Below are 21293 nucleotides of genomic sequence, written 5' to 3' on the forward strand. Positions count from 1 at the left end.
TACATGTATTTATTGATATCGTTGATTTTTTTGTCTTTCATTGTTCTTTTGTTATCTATAGTCTCATTTCTTTTTTGTTTTTCTACTCTTCCTTTACTGCTTTCTTTTAAGTGCTTATCTCCTAACATAATATTTCAGTTTATTCTAATGATTTCTTTCTCTACTTTTTATGTTTTTTTTCTCTGCATCTCTAGTTTTTGTTATTAGTGTTAGCTAGGGCCTTCCATATTTAATATTTCCATATTAACTTAATGGAATAAGTTTCAGATTTATACTGAATTCCAATGAGATATCAAAAATTACTCTGGTATACATGTGTTCCATTTTCCCTCTTTTTGTGGTATAATCTATAAGTGTTACAGACCCAGCAATATATGTTAAAATTAATACTATGATTTAAAGCTTAGAGAAGGAGAGTAAGTATTTATTTATAGCTATTATTATATTAATCTCATTATTTATTATTTTTGGTTCATTTTATTTGTTCCTGTGGATTCCAGTTATCCTCTGGAGTTTTTGCCTTAGCTCAATACAACTTTACTCCTGATCACCTCCTTTGTGCCACTGTTGGCAAATATACTACATTCCTATATGTTACAGACTTAACAATTCAATATATACATATTACTTTATTTTCAAATCATTTAATAGAAAAAGAAATAATTCTTTATACTATCTTTTTTATTTTTATTTATTTTATTTTATTTTTTTAAATTTTATTTATTTATGATAGTCACACAGAGAGAGAGAGAGAGAGGCAGAGAGGCAGAAGGAGAAGCAGGCTCCATGCACCGGGAGCCCGATGCGGGACTCGATCCCGGGTCTCCAGGATCACGCCCTGGGCCAAAGGCAGGTGCTAAACCGCTGCGCCACCCAGGGATCCCATACTATCTTTTTTAGTTACATAATTACCTTTACCAGTGCTCTGTTTATGCATGTAGATTCAGATTGATGTCAAGTGTCACTTGCTTTCAGCCTTAAGAATTTCTCTTATTTTTAATTTTTTTATTTTATTTTTTTTCTCTTATTTTTTATAAAATGGGTCTACTAGCAACAAATTCTCTGTTTTTGTTTATCTAGGAATATCTGTTTTTGAAAGATAACTTTGTTGGATATATAGAGTCTTGGTTAACAAGTGTTTCTCTGTGAATATGCCAGCCCACTGCCTTCTGGTCTCCCATTGTTTTTGCTGAGAGATTTTTGCTGTTAATCTTAATGTGGTCCCTTGTAAGAGATAAGTCTTTTTATTTTTTCCTCTTGCTGATTTCAAAATTCTCTTCTTCGGTTTGGCTTTCTGCATTTTTACTGTGATGTGTCTCTGTTCATCATTGGATTTCCTGGCTATGTACATTAATGTTAATTTGAGAAGTTAATTTGAGAAGTTTTCAGCCATTATCATCAGGAATCATTATTTTTTCATCTCTCACTCTTCTCCTTGCGCTCACATTATGAGTGTCTTGTACTTATTGGTATGCTGCATTTGTCTGAGGTTCTAGTCATTTGTCTTCTTTCCGACCCCCCACCCCCATTTTATGGATTACATAATTTGTATCAATCTATGTACAAATGTATTACTGCTTTCTTCTGCTACTTCAAATCTTTTGAGCCCCTCGAGTGATTTTTTTCATTTCAGGCATTTATGAATTCAAAAATTTTCAAAAAAAAAAAAAATTTTCTTTTTGGTTGTTTTTATCATATCTATCTCTTTATTGATATTCTTTTTTTGATATGACATTGTTATTGTACCCTCCTTCTTTAATTATGGTTCCTTTAGTTGTTGGAAAATATTTATACTGGTTACATTTAAGTCTCTATTTAATCTAACATTTGGTCACTCTCACAGGCTTTTTCTTCTGTTGCTGTTTTCTGGTATATAGGTCTTGAATCATACTTTTCTGTTCATGTATTATAATTTTTTCTTTGAAACTGGATATTTTAAATAATACATGGTAATATTCTTGGTATTGGTCTTTCTCTCCCTCCCTTCACACAGGTATATTATTTGCTTGTTTATTAGTTTATTGATTAGCTAACTTGAGTAAAGTGTATTCCACCCCGACTCATAACCTTCATTCTGAGTGACACTTTAGGACTTGTGAACTAGGTGAAGCATGGAGGCAGTATCCTCAAATATTTTTTATAAGATTTTACTTATTTATTTTTAGAGAGTGGGTGTATAGGGAGGTGACAGAGAGAGATGTGGGAGCCAAGCAGGCCCCTGCTGAGCAGGGAGTCCCAAGTAGGGCTTGATTCCAGGCCCCTGAGATCATGACCTGAGCTAAAATCAGGAGTTGGATGCTTAAGAAACTGAGCCACCTAGGCTCCTAAAATTACTTTATAATCTTTTTTTTTTTTTTTAAGAATTATTTATTTATTTATGATAGACACAGAGTGAGAGAGAGAGAGGCAGAGTGTGTCACAGGCAGAGGGAGAAGCAGGCTCCATGCCGGGAGCCCGACATGGAACTCGATCCCGGGACTCCAGGATCGCGCCCTGGGCCAAAGGCAGGCGCTAAACCGCTGAGCCACCCAGGGATCCCCCTATAATCTTTTTTTTTTTTTAAAGATTTTATTTATTTATTTGACAGAGTGCGCACACAAGCAAGGGGGTGGGGCAGAGGGAAAGGGAGAAGCAGGCTCCTTGCTGAGCAGAGAGCCTGATGCAGGGCTCGATCCCAGCACCCTGTGATCATGACCTGAGCCAAAGGCAGATGCTTAACCAACTGAGCTACCTAGGTGACCCTATTTTATAATCTTTAAGAAATTTTTTTTTTAAGATTTTATTAATTTATTCACAAGAGACAGAGACACAGGCAGAGGGAGAAGCAGTCTCCATGCAGGGAGCCCGACGTGGGATTCGATCCCAGGTCCCCAGGATCACGCCCTGGGCTGAAGGTGGCACTAAACTGCTGAGCCACCCGGGCTGCCCTTTAAGAAATATTTTTAACAGCAAATTACCACTTAGTGCCATGACAAGAAGTGTTTGACATATGCTCCCATAGTAACACTTAAGATGTCTTTGTAATGTGATTTAGGTAGCTTTACAAAAGAAAGATTACATATATGATATACTTGAGTTCTGATGGTCACTTCTATGATTATTGTAGCTTAAAGAGAAAGAATATTAAATTTAAAAATAAAATCTATAGAATTGGAACTAAATCCTACAAAACAGTTTTAGATGATCTGGATACATTACAGGTTGGTGATAAATCTTAAATTATTTCTGTTTAAATATTCACTTGTCACCTAATACTTTGGAGTTAATTCATTCATCAAACTGTGGAGTGGATCTTACACAAAGCATTTTTTCCCTGCTGGAAAACTAAAGATAATAGTCATTGATTCTCCTTACAAGTCATTTGTCCCCTGGAAGAATTAACAGTTGGGTCATGACTTCTTAGCTCGTTGTTTTATAAAATCATTTTGTATTGATTAAGCTTTACATAACACATAATCTTTGCAGATAAGGTCTAGTTGAAAGTACTGTGCACCTTTGATTTGTGTCTATACCAAAATGAAGAATGTTTAATCAAAGTTTAATCAAAACTTTTTTAAAACCATATTTTGAAAAAATATATAGAAGAAAAATGGGTTTTCTTGAGGAGTAGAGCTTATGCTGTAGAAATTTGAACTCAGATAATTATGATTGTATTTTTGGTTTGTATTTGGAAATGTATTTTACTATTGGTAAGCGGTAGGTAGTTTATTGCAGAAATAGTTTGTAAGCATGGGTTTATTGTCATTTCTTAAAATTTTTCAGTTTTTTTGTTTTAAAGATTTTATTTATTTATTCATGAGAGAGAAGAGAGAGAGGCAGAGACATAGACAGAGGGAGAAGCAGGTTCCATGCAGGAAGCCCGATGCGGGACTCAATCCCAGGACTCTGTGATCAAGCCCTGAGCCAAAGGCAGATGCTCAACTGCTGAACCACCCAGGTGTCCCTAAAAGTTTTTCAGTTTTGAGCAGTAACTGTGCCTGGGGGGTGGGGAAGGGTACCAAGCAGTCAATCTTTGACATGTTCATTCCTCAATAAAAATAACTTTCCTAAAAAAAATAATAAATAAAATAACTTTCCTAACCCATTTTATGCAAAAGGGGATCACTCAAATAATGAATTAAAAAGAAGAGAGGAATTCTTTTTTTCTTCTTTTTTTTTTTTTTGAGAGGAATTCTTTACTAAAGAAAAATGTCTTACTGCTATTTGAAAAATACTGCTGTCAAGCAAATTATCATAAATTACAGATATAGGGCAGCCCCAGTGGCGCAGCCGTTTAGCGCTGCCTGCAGCCCAGGGCGTGATCCTGGAGACCCTGGATCGAGTTCCATGTCGGGCTCTCTGCATGGAGCCTGCTTCTCTCTCTGCCTCTCTCTCTCTCTGTGTGTCTCTATGAATAAATAAATAAAATCTTTTTAAAAAATTACACATATAATTAATTCTTGGATCTTGAAAATCATGTTTTTATTAAAGAATATAAAAGACAAGTCTTTTAATAAACTGTTATAAAACCACATTATAGAAGTGCCAGTGTACTAAGCAATAAACTAATCTACTTTCAGTATAATTTTCTTGTTGTTTAATTAGGATAATTTGAAGATAGAGTTTCTTATTGTAATTCTGGTATAAATATAAACTAATCACTGGAAACTCAGTGGCATTTTATGCCAATTAATGGGTCATACTTATGTTTTTCAAGATTTATTTATTTAGAGAGTGAGTGAGAGCAGGGAAATGGGCAAAGAGGGAGGGCAGCTCATAATATTTAAATTCACAAGTAACAAGTCTACAGCCATAGCACCCTAAACACACACATATTCGATCTCATCTGAATTCATAAGTATCCAGTAATTTCTGTGGTTTCTCATCCAGTGGAGCATGTTGAAGGATGAAGGACATCCTTCATTTCATGAAATAAACATTTATTGTGTAGTATGTGCCATTCATAATGCTAAATGCTGAGAATAGAGTCCCTGTACCTGTGGAATATAAAGTTTGTGGACCAGTTTTTAAAAAATAATGAGCTTCTTTATCTTGTTTTTTCTAGCCTAATTCTGGTGAACTGGATCCTTTATATGTAGTTGAAGTACTTCTGCGCTGCAGCAAAGAAAGTTTGAAAAATTCAGCTACTGAGGCTGCAAAACCAGCTAAACCTGATGAAAAAGGAGAGATGCAGGTTTGTACTTTATTTTTCATATTTAGGTATCAAATATTTTTTTAATTATTTATAATCACTAGATTTCCTGAATGTGATTATAATGAACATACTGTCTTGATTCTAAATTGAAAGTTTTCAAGGTTTTTAAAGGTATGTTAAAGCCATCTAAAATATCAAAATGGCGATTAATGAAATTTAAGCTCTGTTTCTATTACCAAACTGTAGTCAAGTGAATAATGATGAAATGAAAGATAAAGATAACTTAATTTAAAATTTTCATGAAGCTGGGTTCTACCTGGACTGAATGATGTTTTAAATAAACAATTTTACTTCATCTGTGCTGTTCATTACATTTCTATAAAATATTGAAGCAGTATTTTGATAATTAAAAATCCTGAATAAGTTTCCTTTTTTAAAACCATTTAATTTACATGTACTTTAAACAGAATTTTAATTGAAATATATACTTGGTGTATAATATATTAATTTGAGAAGTGCAACATAATGACTCAACGTTTATATATATTAAGAAATGCTCCCCACAGTAAATGTAGTTGCTGTCTGCCGCCATACAAAGTTATTACAATATTGCTGGCTATATTCCCTATGCTATACTTGTCATCCCTGTTACTTACTTATTTCCTAACTAGAAGTCTGTATCTCTTAATCTCCTTCACATGTTTCATCTGTTACCTCATCCACCTCCCCTCAGGGTACCACCAGTTTGTTCTCATATCTATGAGTGTGGTTTTGGCTTTTTGTATGTTCCCTTTGTTTTTTAGATTTCACATATAAGTGAAATCACGAGGTGTTTATTTTTGTCCGATTTATTTCACTTAACATAATAACCACGTTGTTGGACATCCATCCATGTTATTGCACATGACTAGCTTTCATTCTTTCTTATGTCTGAGTAATATTCCTCTCTCTCTTTCTCATCCTTATCCATTCACCTGTTAATGGACAAAATTAAATTGCTTCTGTATCTTGGCTCTTGTATATAAGTCTGCGATAAATATAAGGGTGCATATATCTTTTCAAGTTGGCATATTCATTTTTGGGGGGGGGGGTTTGATACCCTGAAGTGTAATTACTGGATCTTAGGATAATTCTTTTGTTAATTTTTCGAGGAGCTGTCACACTGGTTTCCACAGTGACTTTACCCATTTACGTTCTCACCAACAGTGTATGAGGGTTCCCTTTTCTTCACATCCTTACCAATACTAATCTTTGTGAAACTAGCCATTCTGATCAGGAGTGTGGTGATACCTCATTATGGTTTTGATTTACATTTACCTGATGATTAGTGATACTGAGCATCTTTTCATGTGTGTGTTAGCTATCTGAATATCTTCTTTGGAAGAATATATTTTCAGGTCCTCTGCCTATTTTTTAGTCAGATTTTGTGTGTGTGTGTGTTTAGATTTATGAGTAATTTTTGGGGGGGATATTAACCTCTTACTAGGTATATCATTTGCAGATATCCTTTCCCATTAAGTAAGTTGCCTTTTCATTTTGCGGATGGTTTCCTTTGCTCTACAAAAGTTTTGTAGTTTGATGTAGACCCTGTTGTTTATTTTTGCTTTTGTTGCCCTTACCTGAGGAGTCTGATCCAAAAAAAATATTGCTAAGGCATTACTATCTATGTTTTTTAGAAGTTTGTTTTGTTTTTGTTTTTGTTTTTGTTTTAATAACGTGTGGGGAAGGAGGAAGGGACAGAAGGAGAGAGAGAGAATCTTAAGCCACATGGGGCAACCAAAATGGGGCTCCATCTGTGACCTGAGCTAAAACCAAGAGTCGGATGCTTGACCAACTGAGCCACCCAGACACCACTTCTTTTAGGAGTTTTATGGTTTCAGGTCTTACATTTAGGTCTTTAATCCATTTTGAGTTTATTTTTTTTATGTAAGATAGGAAAATAGTTTAATTCTTTTGCATGTAGCTGTCTAGTTTCCTCAGCACTGTTTATTGCTTAGATGCTCTTTTCCACATTACATTCTTAATACCTCATTTTTCTTCAATCAGTTGACCATATAATGGCGGGATTATTTCTGGACTCTCTCGTTCCATTGATCTGCTTTTGTGCCAGTACCATACTGTTTTGATAGTTAGAACTTTGTAGTATAGTTTGAAATCAAACTGTTTTGAGTTGTAGCTTTTTTCTTCTTTCTCAAGATTGCTTTGGCTATTTGGCTTAAGGATCAAGTTCTGCATCAAGGTCTTTGTGATTTTACACAAGTTTAAGGATTATGTGTTTCGGTTCTTTGAAAAATAATGTTCAGGGGTGCCTGGCTGGCTCAGTTGGTTAAGCATCTGCCTTTGGCTCAGGTCATGATACTCGTCTTGGGATCAAGCCCCCCTGTTGGGCTCCATGCTCAATGGGGAGTCTGCTTCTCCCTCTGTCCCTCCCTCTTGATCATGCTCGCATGTGCTCTCTTGCTCACTCTCTCAAATAAACAAAATCTAAAAAAAAAAAAAGAAAAAAAATGCAGCTCCTATTTTGGTAAGAATTAATATCTGTAGATTGCTTTGAGTGGTATAGACTTTTTAACAGTAAAAGTGACAAGAGTAGTCATGTTTGCCTTCTCTCTAATATTAAATGAAAAGTTTTCAGCTTTTTACCATTAAGAATAATATTAGGGATCCCTGGGTGGCGCAGCGGTTTGGCACCTGCCTTTGGCCCAGGGCGCGGTCCTGGAGACCCGGGATCGAATCCCACGTCGGGCTCCTGGTGCATGGAGCCTGCTTCTCCCTCTCTCTCTCTCTCTCTCTCTCTCTCTCTCTCTCTCTATCATAAATAAATAAATTAAAAAAAAAAAGAATAATATTAACTGCGGTTTTGCTATGTGTATTGTATTTATGTTGATGTATGTTTCCTCTATATCTGTTTTGTTGAGTTATTACCATGAACAGATATATGTATTTTGTTACATGCTTTTTCTTCATCTGTGGAAATATGATTTTTATCCTTTTGTAAATGTGTATTATATTGATTGATTTATGGATATTGAACCATCCAAACATCCCTGGAATAAATCCCACTTGATCATAGTGAATGATACTGTTAATGTATTGTTGAAGTCAGTTTGCTGATATTTTTGTGGATTTCTGCATCTGTGTTCATCACAGACATGACCTTGTATTTCTTTTTTTTTGTAGTATCTTCATGTGGTTTAGGAATTATGACTCTGCTGGTCTCATAGAATGAATTTGAAAGCATTCCTTCCTCTTCAATTTTTTTGAAATAATTTGACAAAGAACAGAGGTTAATTTTTATTTAAATGTTTCATATAATATACCTGTGAAGCCATTTAGTCTTAGACTTTCTTTTGTTTACAGAGTTTTTTGATTATCAGTTCAATTTCAGTATGGTAATTGGTCTGTTCACATATTTTATTTCTTGATTCACTCTTGGAAGATTGTTTCTAGTTTATCTGTCTCATATATTGTCCAATTTGTTGTCATATAATTTTTTGTACTAGGCTGTTATAATTGTTACTTCTTTGGTGTTCATTGTAACTTCTCTCTAGTTTCTGACTTCATTTATTTGAATCCTCTCTCTTTTCTTGATGAGTGTGGCTAAAAGTTTATCAATTTTGTTTATCTTTTCAGAGAACCAGTTCTTAGTTTTACTGCTTTTCTCTATTGTTTTTTAAAAACTCTGTTTCACTTATTTTCACTCTAACCTTTATTTTTTCGTACTAACTTTTGGCCATGTTTATTCTTTTTCTAGTTCCTTTAGTTGTAACTTTAGATTGTTTATTTGGTCTTTTTCTTGTTTCTGGAGATGGGCCTGTATGTATCATACTATAAACCTAACTCTAAAAACGGTTTAGATAGATAGATAGATAGATAGATAGATAGATAGATAGATAGATAGATAAAACTGCTTTAGTTAGTTGTATCCCAAAGATTTTGAGTGATTGTGTTTCCATATGCATTTGTCTCAAGGTTTTTTTTTAAACTTTCTCTTTGATTTCATTGTTAACCCGTTAATTATTCTTGTAACTCGTTGTTTGGTCTCCTTGTATTTGTGTTTTTTCCAGTTTTTCTTTGTAATTGAATTTGAGTTTAATACCACTGTGGTTAGAAAAGATGCTTGATATGATTTCTGTCTTAAATTTATTCAGACTTAAAAATAAATAAATGAATGAGTGAATAATTAATTAATTAATTAACTGAGACTTGTTTTGTGGCCTAACATAGGATCTGTCCTGGAAAATATTCTGTGTGTACTTGAAAATTATGTGTATTCTGTTGTTTTTGAATGAAACATTTTGTATATATCTGTTTAGTCTTCTTAATCTAGTATGTTGTTCAAAGTGACTGTTTCCTGATTGTTTTTCTCTCTGGATGATCTATTGATGTAAATGTTAAAATTCCCTACTATTATTGTATTGCTGTAATAGTAATAGAAAGACACACTTTCTCCTGTTGTGTTTCTTAATATTTGCTTTATGTATGTAAGTGCTTCTCTGTTGGATGGATAGAAATGTATAATTGTTGGGATCCTTGGGTGGCTCAGTCAGTTAAGGGTCTGACTTTTGGTCTCAGCTTAGGTCATGAACTCAGAGCTGTTTGTTTGGGAAACTCTTTATCTTTCCTTCAGTTCTGAATTATGATCTTGCTGGAAATAGTACTCTTGGTGGTTGTTTTTTTTCCTTTCAGCACTTTTAATATATCATGCCACTGCCTTCTACCCTACAAAATTTCTACTGAAAAATAGTTTGATAGGCTTATTGGGTTTCCCTTATATGTTACTAGTTGCTTTTCTCTTGCTACTTTTAAGATTCTCTCTTTTATCTTTAATTATTTTGACATTTTAGTCCCTGTTTATCTTGGTGTGGACTTTCTTGGGGTTATCTCCTTTGTGACTTTCTGTGCTTCCTAAACCCTAATGTCTGTTTCCTCTCCCTAGTTAGAGAAGTTTTCAGCTACTATTTCTTCAAATTTTCACCCACTTTCTTTCTCTCTTGTCTCCTTCTGGGACCAGTATAATGCAAATGTTTGTACACTTAATATTGTCCCAGAAGTTTCATAACTTACTCTCATTTTTAAGGATTCCCCCCGCCCCCGTTCTTCTTAGGTGTTTCCACTACCCTATCCCAGCTCACTGATCCATTCTTCTGCATTCTCTAATCTGATGATAATTTCCTCTAATGTATTTTTCATGTCATTTATTGTATTCTTCATCTCTGATTGGTTCATTTTATATTTTCTATCATTTTGTTGAAGTTCTCATTGATTTTATCCACTCTATTCTTTTTTCTTTTTAACATTTTTTGTTTTTAAGTAATCTCCACACCCAGTGTAAGGCTTGAACCTACAACCCCAAGATCAGGAGTCACATTCTAACCATTTAGCCATCCAGCGCCTCTGAGTTAATCCATTCTACTCTTCAGTCCAGTCAACATCTTTATGACTATTACTTTAGATACTTCTTTATCAGGTAGATTGCATATCTCCATTTTGTTTCGTTCTTTTTCTGATGTTTTGTCTTGTTCTTTCATTTGGAATGTATTTCTCTCATTTTGTTTGACTTTCTTTGTTTCTATACATTAGGTAGGTCAGCTGTGTTTCCTCATGTTAAATGTAGTATCCTTGTATAGAAGATACTTTGTGGGTGCCGTATAGCATAGTACCCCCAGTTGCCAGAACCAGGTGGTTCATGGGTGGATCCCATGTGGCCATGTGTTTACCCTTCTGTTGTAGCTAGGCCCTGACTGCTACAGGAACGCAGGTAGGCAGGACCGGGCCCCAGGCCAGCTCATTCAGATGTCTAGCTATAACAGTTAAAGTCATGCTGGTGGGTGGGGTGCCAGTTCCAGCCACTGCTGCTCACTAGTTGTGTTGGCAGTAATTGTTTTGGGTTGACACAGATCCTAGCGGATGCTGCCTGGTGGATATGGTGTGGCATGAGCCATTTTGGAGAGTCTCCTGCCAGCCCAAGTGGATTAGATGGGGCACGTCCACAGGGGAACACTAGAGCAGGGTGAGCAGTGCTAGCAGGATAAATGGAGAGTGTCAGAACTGGCTTCTACAAACATCAGATCAGGTAGGCTGAGAAGAAAAAGAAAAATGTCACCTGGTAGCACTTTGTTCCTGGAGAAAGTTCTTCTACTTCCAGCCCTTCTGGCACATACTCTAAAATTAGTCAGTAAATCTCCTTCACTTATAACTCATGTGTTTTTCAAACTGCCTCTCTAGGTTCTAGGCTGAATGATACAATACACTGGCACTTTAGGAGTAACTCTAAGTTTCCTTTAGCCCTCCAACTCTCGTGGAGTTAAGTTTCCCTGATTTTCAAAGCCAGATGTAATAAGAACACTTGTCTTACTGATGCACATCCCTATTACCTGGGTGCCTGATGTGGGATTTTGTCCTTCCACTCCTCAGGATGGAACTCTGCCTGAGGTAACATTTCTGTTTGGAGGTTACCCTCCTGAGGGATTTGGTTCCCAACAGTGTCTCTGCCCCTTCTACCCTTCTCAGTATGGCCTTTGGTCTGTATCTTTATTGTGGGAAAGCTTTTTTGCTAGTCTTTGGGTCCTTTTCAGAGTGAGTTGTGCATGCAGTATGTATTTACAGTCTTGATATGTCCGTGGGAAGGTCTGATGTGTCCTCTTACTCTGCCATCTTCTCAAGCTCTTCAATTTACCTATGCTTTCAATTATTTTTAAAGATTTTATTTATATTAAAAAAAAAAAAGATTTTATTTATCTATTCATGAGAGACACAGAGAGGCAGAGACATAGGCAGAGGAGAAGCAGGGTCCATGTAGCAAGCCTGATGCGGGATTTGATCCCGGATCCCAGGATCATGCCCTGAGCGAAAGGCAGACGCTCAGCCACTGAGCCACACATGCATCCCCCTATGCTTTTAATTAAATGCAAAACATTTAGTTTGCTACATGAGATACCTGTATTTTTTTAACACCCCCCCCCCATTTTTAAATAATTAAAATCATTATAGATAAAACCTCACTATAGAAATTGCACATATGTGTTGGCAGGCTGAAATACTGGAATTTTGTTATTTTAAAACATTGTTTTATGTGGTATATTCCCTAGAGTTTTTAGGAAATCTCATTGTGATATGTTTTAGTAATCTTTGATTTATCAAAATTAAAATCTGCCACTGCAGAATCATAGACTGCTGCTTTGGATTAGTTCAGGTGACAGTGAAATTCAGAATTGGCAGTGTTTAAGCAAACCGTTCATTATTAAATGTTTTAAAATAATTAAAGTAAAATTGTTTACTTTTGAATCCCAGCTACTGTTTGGTTTCTATTTCTCCATGATGTTTATTTTGCAATTGACTGCTTAACCATAAATGAAACTGAAATTCTCACAATTTAGCAAATAGTAATTATATTCAAAAGGATCTTTGGAGTTATCGTAACTTAAAATGGCAAATATGTGGCACATGTGCCAACATCTTTTTTGCTCATGGCAGACATTGATGAGAAGTCATGGTATTCTTTCACGGTGAACACTAGATTCTTGCAAGAAAATGATCTAATAACTAATTCATTGGAGTTAGCATTTTAAGGAAAATTTGTTTGTTTGTATCACTTCAGAGCCCAAATTTTATTAAGCCTAGCTGTGCCCATTTTACTTAAGGATAAGAAGAAACTGTATAGTACTTAATGATCATGATTTGTCTCAGTTTCGTAGCCTCTGAAGGGTAGACCTCACTGGATCCTAGACAGACTGTGTCTTCTATGGAATTTTTTTAGTGGAGGTATAATTGATGTATAACATTTTTTATTCAGCTTATTTCAGGGAATTAAAGAGAGATGTGTTAGCATGATATCATCTCTGGTTTCAAGAGGTTTACAGCTTAATGGGGGGGATCATTTTGTGCTGCAGTGGATGAACATTAAAAATTCATCCTCTAACTGGGTTAGTGTGTGTTTGAGTGGGGAGGTCAGTAAAAGTTTTATAAAAGAAGTATTGAGAAATTTACCTGACTTGTAGGAATATTTTCAGACAAGAATTGCATTTCCAGCAATGGAAGCAATGTGCATGAGCATTAAACATACCTTTTTTTGGGATCCCTGGGTGGCTCAGCGGTTTACCGCCTGCCTTTAGTCCAGGACGTGATCCTGGGTCCCAGGATTGGGTCCCACATCAGGCTCCCTGCATGGAGCCTGCTTCTCCCTCTGCCTGTGTCTCTGCCTCTCTCTCTCTCTGTGTCTCTCATGAATAAATAAAATCTTTAAAAACAAAGCATACCTTTTTTTTTGTTTTTTAAAGATTCCTTTATTTGAAGGGGAGAGAGAGAGAAAGAGCATGAGCATGAGTGGGGGGGCTCCAGCATACTCCCCACTAAGCGTGGAGCCCGCTGTAGGCTCCATCTCACAACCCACAAGATCATGACCCAAGCCGAAACCAAGAGTCAGGTGCCCAGCCAACTAAAGCACCCTGAAACATCCTTTCTTAAAAGAACTCCTAAGTTCTGTTATATGTAGTTGAATGATAAAAACCCAACAGTGAAACATAGAGGACTATACCTTAAGAGACTATGTATATAAATTGTTTACTTTTTGCAAATTAATATCTTGAATAGGAATCCTGGACACAGAGAGATCATTCCATAGACAAATTTATAAGGAGATTTCATTTCTCAATTGCAGTTATATAGCCTGGGTTGGTTTGAACCAGACTTCTTTTGAATGAGATATGAGATGGCAGTGGGATTTCCATAGTCATTTCCTTTCCTTTTAACTTGGAAAGTGTGTGATACCAAATTTAGCTTTTTAAATGCTTTTTGGATTGCTGCAAGCTTTTGGTTGATTTCCAGAGTTCTAGAAAGAAAAGTTGATCAAGACACACATTTTTTAGTTTTAAAATTCTAAAATTTAATGAAATACATCAGTTTAAGTAACTTTGCTTGGGTTTGATTAAAATGTAGTTGGTTAAAAAAATATCTTTTCTGGATGAAAAATTCAAAACTCATATTTTAGCTAATGGCCTTGATTTGAAGAAATGACATTGCCTGAAACTTATTTAGACTGTATTTACTTAAACTTGATGATTTCTCCTATTATCTACTCTATCATTTGCTTATCCTAAAAGTAGAAATTGATTTATGGCAAACTTGAAAGATTAAAAAGGTCTATTTCTATTGTTGGTATTCTAACAAGTTTGCATTTACCCACATGATTATTTGTAATTACCCACATGATTATTTGGGTTTATATAAACCAATATTGGGTCATGAGCCTGAATTTTAAGCTATTTTATGAGGTTATTAAGGTTAGAAAGTTTGTGTGAACTACACTATACACATACATGTTTTTAGATTTCTGTGTGTGTAGAGATATATCATTTTATGAAACTATTCAGTCGATTTTTAACCATTTACCTTCTTTGTTTACAAAACCTAAGTCTTAGGAATCTTCCTTTCCTTGTACCTAAGGAAACAATTGTTGGAGGACTTTTGTAATGTCTTTCTTGTCTTAATGTGAGAGTTAACCATTTTTGGATAGTGGATAGTGTTTATTATGAGAAACAACATTAGAAATTGAGCAGTTTCCGTCTTTTTTTTTAAGATGTTATTTATATATTCATGAGAGAGACAGAGAGGCAAAATCACCTCTGCCAAAAATGCGTACTCTGAATCTGATGCTTCCTCATAATGAGACAAACTCAAATTCAGAGACACTCTACAAAATAACTAGCCTATTCAAAAACGTCAGTATCCTGAGAAGCACAGAAAAACTGAGGATCTGTTCCAGATTAAAGTAGAATAAAGAATTATTACATCTAAATTTAATTCATCATCCTAGTTTGGATGCATGGAGTGGTGGGAGAGGAGGGTGGTATAAAAAACATTATCGGGGAAATAGGTGAAATTTTTATATGGATTGTATTAACATTAAATTTCCCTCTTTTAATGGTTGTACTGTGGATGTGGCATGTGTGTGGAAAGAGAATGATAAAGCACATGGCACATGGGGCATATGTAAATAATTGGTGAATCTGAATAAAGGTATATGGAAGCTCTTTGTTTTATTCTTGTAACTTTTCTGTAAATTTGAAATTATAAGAAAATGTCAACCCCATAAAAACAAAAAAGGTGAGGGAGTATCCTGGATTTAAAGAGACCTGACAGCTAAATGTGATAAATGACCCTTGGTTAGATCCTAGATCTGAAAGTGATGGTGGTAGTATCTATAAAGGATATTAGTGGATCATTTGGGGAAATTTGAATGTGAACTGTAAATTAGATGATAATGTATTGTGAAATTTTTATGATATAATATGGCTTTGCAGGAGAATGTACTTGTTCTTGAAGATACATGATGAAGTATTTGCTGATAAGGTGAAGTGACATGTTATCTGCAGATTAATTTCAAATGATTAAAATAAGAGGAAATAGGAAGGCAGAAAGAAAGAAAAAAATACTCCCCACCCGACCAAACCCCAAAATCTTATCTGGAAAGAGAAAAGGCACAGATTGTAAGCTTAACAGTGGAAAGCTCTAATTAAGAAAATAAAATGGACAGTTTGTTGTATTATTTTTTTGGTCATTTTCAAATAGGAAGTTGTAGTTCCCTTTAAACAGTATATATTTTTTTATTCTTCATCTTTTTCACTTATTAACACTTACCAAACCACCTTCTCTCTTTGGTATTTGAGTATGATCTGTACTGTTTTAGTTTTGGTATATACAGATTTGTTGACACTTATATTTGCTTATTACACAAAATAACATTTTCTAAAGGTGTTAAGACACTCTTAAAATATTTTACACGCATTGTTTCATTTAATAAGGTAGGTACAATTTCATCTCCATCTTTAAAATGGGGAGAATGAAGCTTATAAAGATGAGGAGACTTCCTCGAAGTCACGAAACTAGCAGAAGTCTGAATTCAAACCCAAACATTCATGACTCTAGAAACTGCTCCGCTGCTGTACATTCTGTTCAGTAAAGCACTAGGGATCAGGACACCAGGGTGGCTCAGTGGTTGAGTGTCTTGCCTTTGGCTCAGGGCGTGAGCCCAGGATTCTGGGATTGAGTCCCACATCGGGCTCCCTCTGCCTATGTCTCTGCCGTTCTCTCTCTCTCTCTCATGAATAAATAAATAAAATCTTTAAAAAAAAAAAAAAAAACACTAGGGATAGATTTGTTATCAGCAAGCCAATGACATTTGTTTTTTCATAGTGATCACAATAAGGGGAGCCTTGAGAAACCAGTACACAGATGCATTTGGACCTTTGAAAGTATTAACTTCTCAGTATACAGGTGACCTTAAAGGAAGCATACTTAAGGGAAGCAAAATGACATATTTGATGGTGATGGAAGGATATTCTGGTCAGGTGAAAGCACAAAAGTTAGTTTGAAGAAAGTGATTTTTGAGTATTATGTCTAATAGAGTATACTGTTTTCTCTGGTTGAAATACATCTTCCCTTCATTCTGGCCCATCCAGAGCTTACATGGACCTTATACTTGGCCGTCTCAAGCTGAACAGGAGTCTTTCCTCCCTTTGTAGTGCTGTTGTACTGTAACGTGTTCAAAAAGTGCCAGTAATAAGGACCTGAAAATGAGTTCTATATTGAGGGGATAACTTAGTTTTAGGTACCACTTATTTGCTATTTAGAGGTTGAATTAGTTTTTACTTTTGAAATACAGCTTCTGAGAAGAAACAAGCTTCCACAGTAATTATTATCAACTATTATGTGTGTCACAAATTATAAATGCAATTTCATTTTAAGGACTCAAGCTAAATTTAGGAAATGGCAGTGTGTGAAAATGTGTAGCTCTAACTGTGGTGCTCTGTAACTTTTTCTTGGTAGGTTGTTCCAGTGTTGGTGCACCTCCTGTCTGCTATCAGCAGTGTTAGGCTTTACATTCCTAAAGACCTCCGGCCAGTGGATAATAGACAGAGTGTTTTAAAATCAATACAGGTACACATGTTAATTTTATACATTTAAATATAAATTTTATGTAAAAATAAATAGAATTTATAATAAGGCAACTTAAATGCTTGAAAATATATTGCTTTCTTTCAAAAAAATTATAAACACTGCCATCGGTGGCAGTTCTTTTTAATAAAAAATAATAGCAGATCTTAAAAAAAAAAATAGCGGATCTTTGTGAAGATTGTCCACGCCTTGAATATAGCAACAAAGTTAGTTACTAAAGGAGATCTCACAGAGGTAAACATGGCTACTGTTCTGTACAAAATATGTTTTGCTTTATTTGTTGAGTAAAAATAACTAAAATTTTAAAATTTTTGTGTATTAAATCATATGCCAGGACTTTTAACCAATTTTTAGTATGTTAATACATTAATGAAACAGTTTTATTTTCAATAGGAAGAATTATAACATTCTAGAATTTTATTTTTCAGAACGGGGAAGAAAAAGGAATTGTCATTATTTAGTCAACAAACATTTGGATTAATACTTACTATGCTATTTAGAGGTTGAATTAGTTTTTACTTTTGAAATACAGCTTCTGACTCTATACTAGAATTTGAGAAAACAAAGATAAAGGATGCTTTCGTTAGAGTAGGAACAAGCTGTGGTCCATAGGCAGGCTTCCTGCTTTCAAGAATTATCTTGACAATTTTACAGAATTTTTATGTGGATAACCTTTTTTTTTTTTTTTTTTTTTGAATCTGTAACTCACCAAATCATATTTTACCTTTAAGGCCTATTCAAGACCCTGAAAGTCTCCCAGGGGGATATCAGTCTACAATGAGCTGTCCCTTCTCTGAACTCACATGCTCGTTATATTTAACAGTTAAATCATGTAAAAAAAATTTTTTATAGGAATCTGGACCCTTTAAACAATTTAATGTCTTTCAACTCAGTAATGACCCCCTAGAATTAGCCCCAAGGAAATAATAAGAAAATTGAAAACAATTTGCGCTTGGGTTAACACAGGATTATTTATGACAGTAAAATATTACAATGACCTAAATATTAGAATATTACAAATATTGTGCTTATCAGTAAGTTGTGCCACATTCAGAGCTAAATACTAGAATTTTATGAATAAATTTAACACATTCCTGTATCAATAAATCATAGTACAGCAATTAGAAGGAATTTTCAAAAACAAATGCAGTGAAAAAGTGTACTCCAGTTTAAGTTCTTTTTTAAGTGCATATTTGTCTTTCTGCATAAAAGAACATAGAAGGAAGTATTTAGTCTTAATTAATCTTGTCTATAAAATGAAAAAATTAATTTTAAATTTTTTGTTTCAGGAAGTTCAGAAACGTTTTCCTGATGGTGTTCCTTTATTAGATCCTATTGATGATATGGGCATTCAGGATCAAGGACTGAAAAAAGTCATCCAGAAAGTAGAGGCTTTTGAGCATAGAATGTATTCTCATCCACTTCACAATGATCCAAATTTGGAAACTGTGTATACACTTTGTGAAAAAAAAGCACAGGTATGGCAGAAACTTACTTTTATCATAAAATTCTATGTATTTCACTAAATAAATGAATGTGTTTTTTTTATTTTCCTTTCCTTTTGGTTTCATCAGTTAAGACAGGGAAATATCTACCTATCTTTTTTTTTTTTTTTTTTTTTTTAGGAAACCATCATTTCTTATCAGCAAGACAAGATAAAGATCATTTTATTATAATTTTTATAATTTGGTTTTTGACAGGTTTTCTTAATGTAATATAACTCGTGTAGCATAATACTCACCTTTTAAAGCCTGTAATTCAATGATTGTAGCATATTCACAGATAGCTACAACTATACCACTGTCCAATTCCAGACCATTTCCATCACCCCAAAAAGAAACCTCATGCCAATCAGCAATCACTCTATATTTCCCCCATCTTCCAGACCCTGGCAACTACAAATCTACTTTCTGCCACTATGGATTTGCTTATTCTGGTGATTTCATATAAATAAAATCCTAAAATATGTGGCTTATTGTGTTTCCTGTCTCCACTTAGCATAATGTCTTCAAAGTTCATCTATGTTGTAGCATGAGTTAGTACTTTATTCCTTTTTATGGCTGAAAATTATTGCACTGTATGGTTATATACCACATTTTGTTTAATGGTTCAACAATTAATAGACAGTTGGGGTTTTCCCACTTTTTGGCTATTATGAGTAATTCTGCTACCAACATTTAGGTACATGTTTTTGTGTGGATATAATTTCGTTTTTCATGGGTGCAATTGGGTTGATTGCTGGGTCATAGAGTAAATCTGTGTTTAACCTTTTGAGAAGCTGCCAACTTTTTCCAAAGTGGCTATACCACTTTACATTCTTATAGCGATTTATGAAAGTTATTTCTCCATATTCTCACCAAGGCTTGTTATTGTCTGTGTGTTTGATTATAGCCTTCCTAGTGGTATGAAGTCGTAATAGTTTAGCTTTTTAGGGTAATTAACTGTAGTCTCTAACCAGCAAAGCATACTTAGAGCCATTGTGAATAATGAATTTAAGAAAAGCTTTTCGAAATGAACACATGGCTTTACACTATCCTCTTCAACTAGAATCTTTTGTACTATAGAAATGTTACTTCCTCCTTGAAACTTAAAGCTCCTTGCTATTAAGCTTTTTCATCTTTTATCGCATACCACTTTTACCACTTTTGTCTTCCTGTTTCACGAACTATTATTTTAGGCTCCTTAGAATCAGGCATTTCATTTTAGCTTACTTGTATTCTCCCATATCCCAAATGATCTCTTTATAAAATAGATAACTACTATTTATTGAACAAGCTTGTGATTGGAAACTTCTGGCTTAACAGAGTAATATGTTTAGTTCACAGTTTTACAGCAGTCTTTCTAGCTTTCTGTGAAATAATATAACGGGGCCCTGTGCCACATGGCACAATGAATATATAGTGCGCCATGCTCTGGTTTACCAGGAGGGTGCTTCTCAAGATGAGGAAATGGAGACATAAAAAGCTTTAGTAACGACTACAAGGATCCTCACTTGAGATCCTGTCCTGTTCATTTCTCACTGAGACCATACTGTTAGCTCACTCCCTGCTTCCATTTACTGCTTATATTGCCACCAGAGAGTCATCCTGAACAGTTCCACAACATACACAGAAACCTGAGCTTAGATGAATGGTGACTGGAAAGTATCCACAGAGAAGGTGGTGTGAAATCACAGAGAATGGCATTATCTGAGCTTCTCAGACATAACTGAAAAAGGTGTTGGTGTTTGGCTAAGGGACTAAACAAACTTGTTATGAAAACTCACTAGTACATGGAAAAAATGCTCTTGTACAGGTGCATTAAATGATAAAAATTGATGTGGACTATGATTGCAGTTTTTTTTTTTTTTTTTGATTGCAGTTTAGCACAAATAAAACATACACCAAAAAGACTAAATGGAAAATCTGGAGTGGTTGTATATGAGCAATGAGATTATATTAGTGTTTTTTCCTTCTTTTTTTTTTCCTCCCTAATTGTCTATAATGTGTTTATAGAACATCTTATAATAATAAGAGAAAATTACAGAGTTAACAATTTGGAGGGAAAAGCAAGTCTTTTTTGGCCAAGTGACTGCAGGATAAATTTCACATCCCTTAGCCGTGCCTAAGAAGGCTTCAAAAATTTGATCCTTCAACTGTCACCAGTTTAAGTGCTCACCTTCTGACCAAGTTTTCCTGCTTCTAGGAATTGAGACTCCACGAAGTGAGGTAGTACAAGCAAGTTCTTGTAGCATTGTCTGAAAAAGCAAATGAATATAAAAATAACCTCAGTCTTATCAATAGGGAATTAGATGTATGACTTATACATATCCATATCATAGAAGACCAAATGGACATTAAAAAAAAAATGGGGGGGATCCCTGGGTGGCGCAGCGGTTTGGCGCCTGCCTTTGGCCCAGGGCGCGATCCTGGAGACCCGGGATCGAATCCCACATCGGGCTCCCGGTGCATGGAGCCTGCTTCTCCCTCTGCCTATGTCTCTGCCTCTCTCTCTCTCTCTCTGTGACTATCATAAGTAAATAAAAAATTAAAAAAAAAAAAAATGGGGATCCCTGGGTGGCGCAGCGGTTTAGCGCCTGCCTTTGGCCCAGGGCGCGATCCTGGAGACCCGGGATCGAATCCCACGTCGGGCTCCCGGTGCATGGAGCCTGCTTCTCCCTCTGCCTGTGTCTCTGCCTCTCTCTCTCTCTCTCTGTGTGACTATC

General features: G+C 35.2%; 1 protein-coding gene across 2 annotated transcripts in view; it reads left to right on the forward strand.

The window, feature by feature from the left end:
• The window catches only part of MTREX (Mtr4 exosome RNA helicase), a 102131-nt gene that overhangs the window by 60209 nt on the left and 20629 nt on the right, over positions 1–21293 (forward strand). For both annotated transcript variants that reach the window (XM_077897813.1, XM_077897814.1), the window contains 3 exons: positions 5045–5173; positions 16961–17071; positions 18379–18567. In XM_077897813.1, coding sequence (XP_077753939.1) covers positions 5045–5173; positions 16961–17071; positions 18379–18567 — 429 coding nt within the window. The remainder of the gene's footprint in view (positions 1–5044; positions 5174–16960; positions 17072–18378; positions 18568–21293) is intronic.

The sequence above is a fragment of the Canis aureus genome, chromosome 5 (genome assembly GCF_053574225.1).
Source record: "Canis aureus isolate CA01 chromosome 5, VMU_Caureus_v.1.0, whole genome shotgun sequence".
Lineage (NCBI taxonomy): Eukaryota > Metazoa > Chordata > Mammalia > Carnivora > Canidae > Canis > Canis aureus.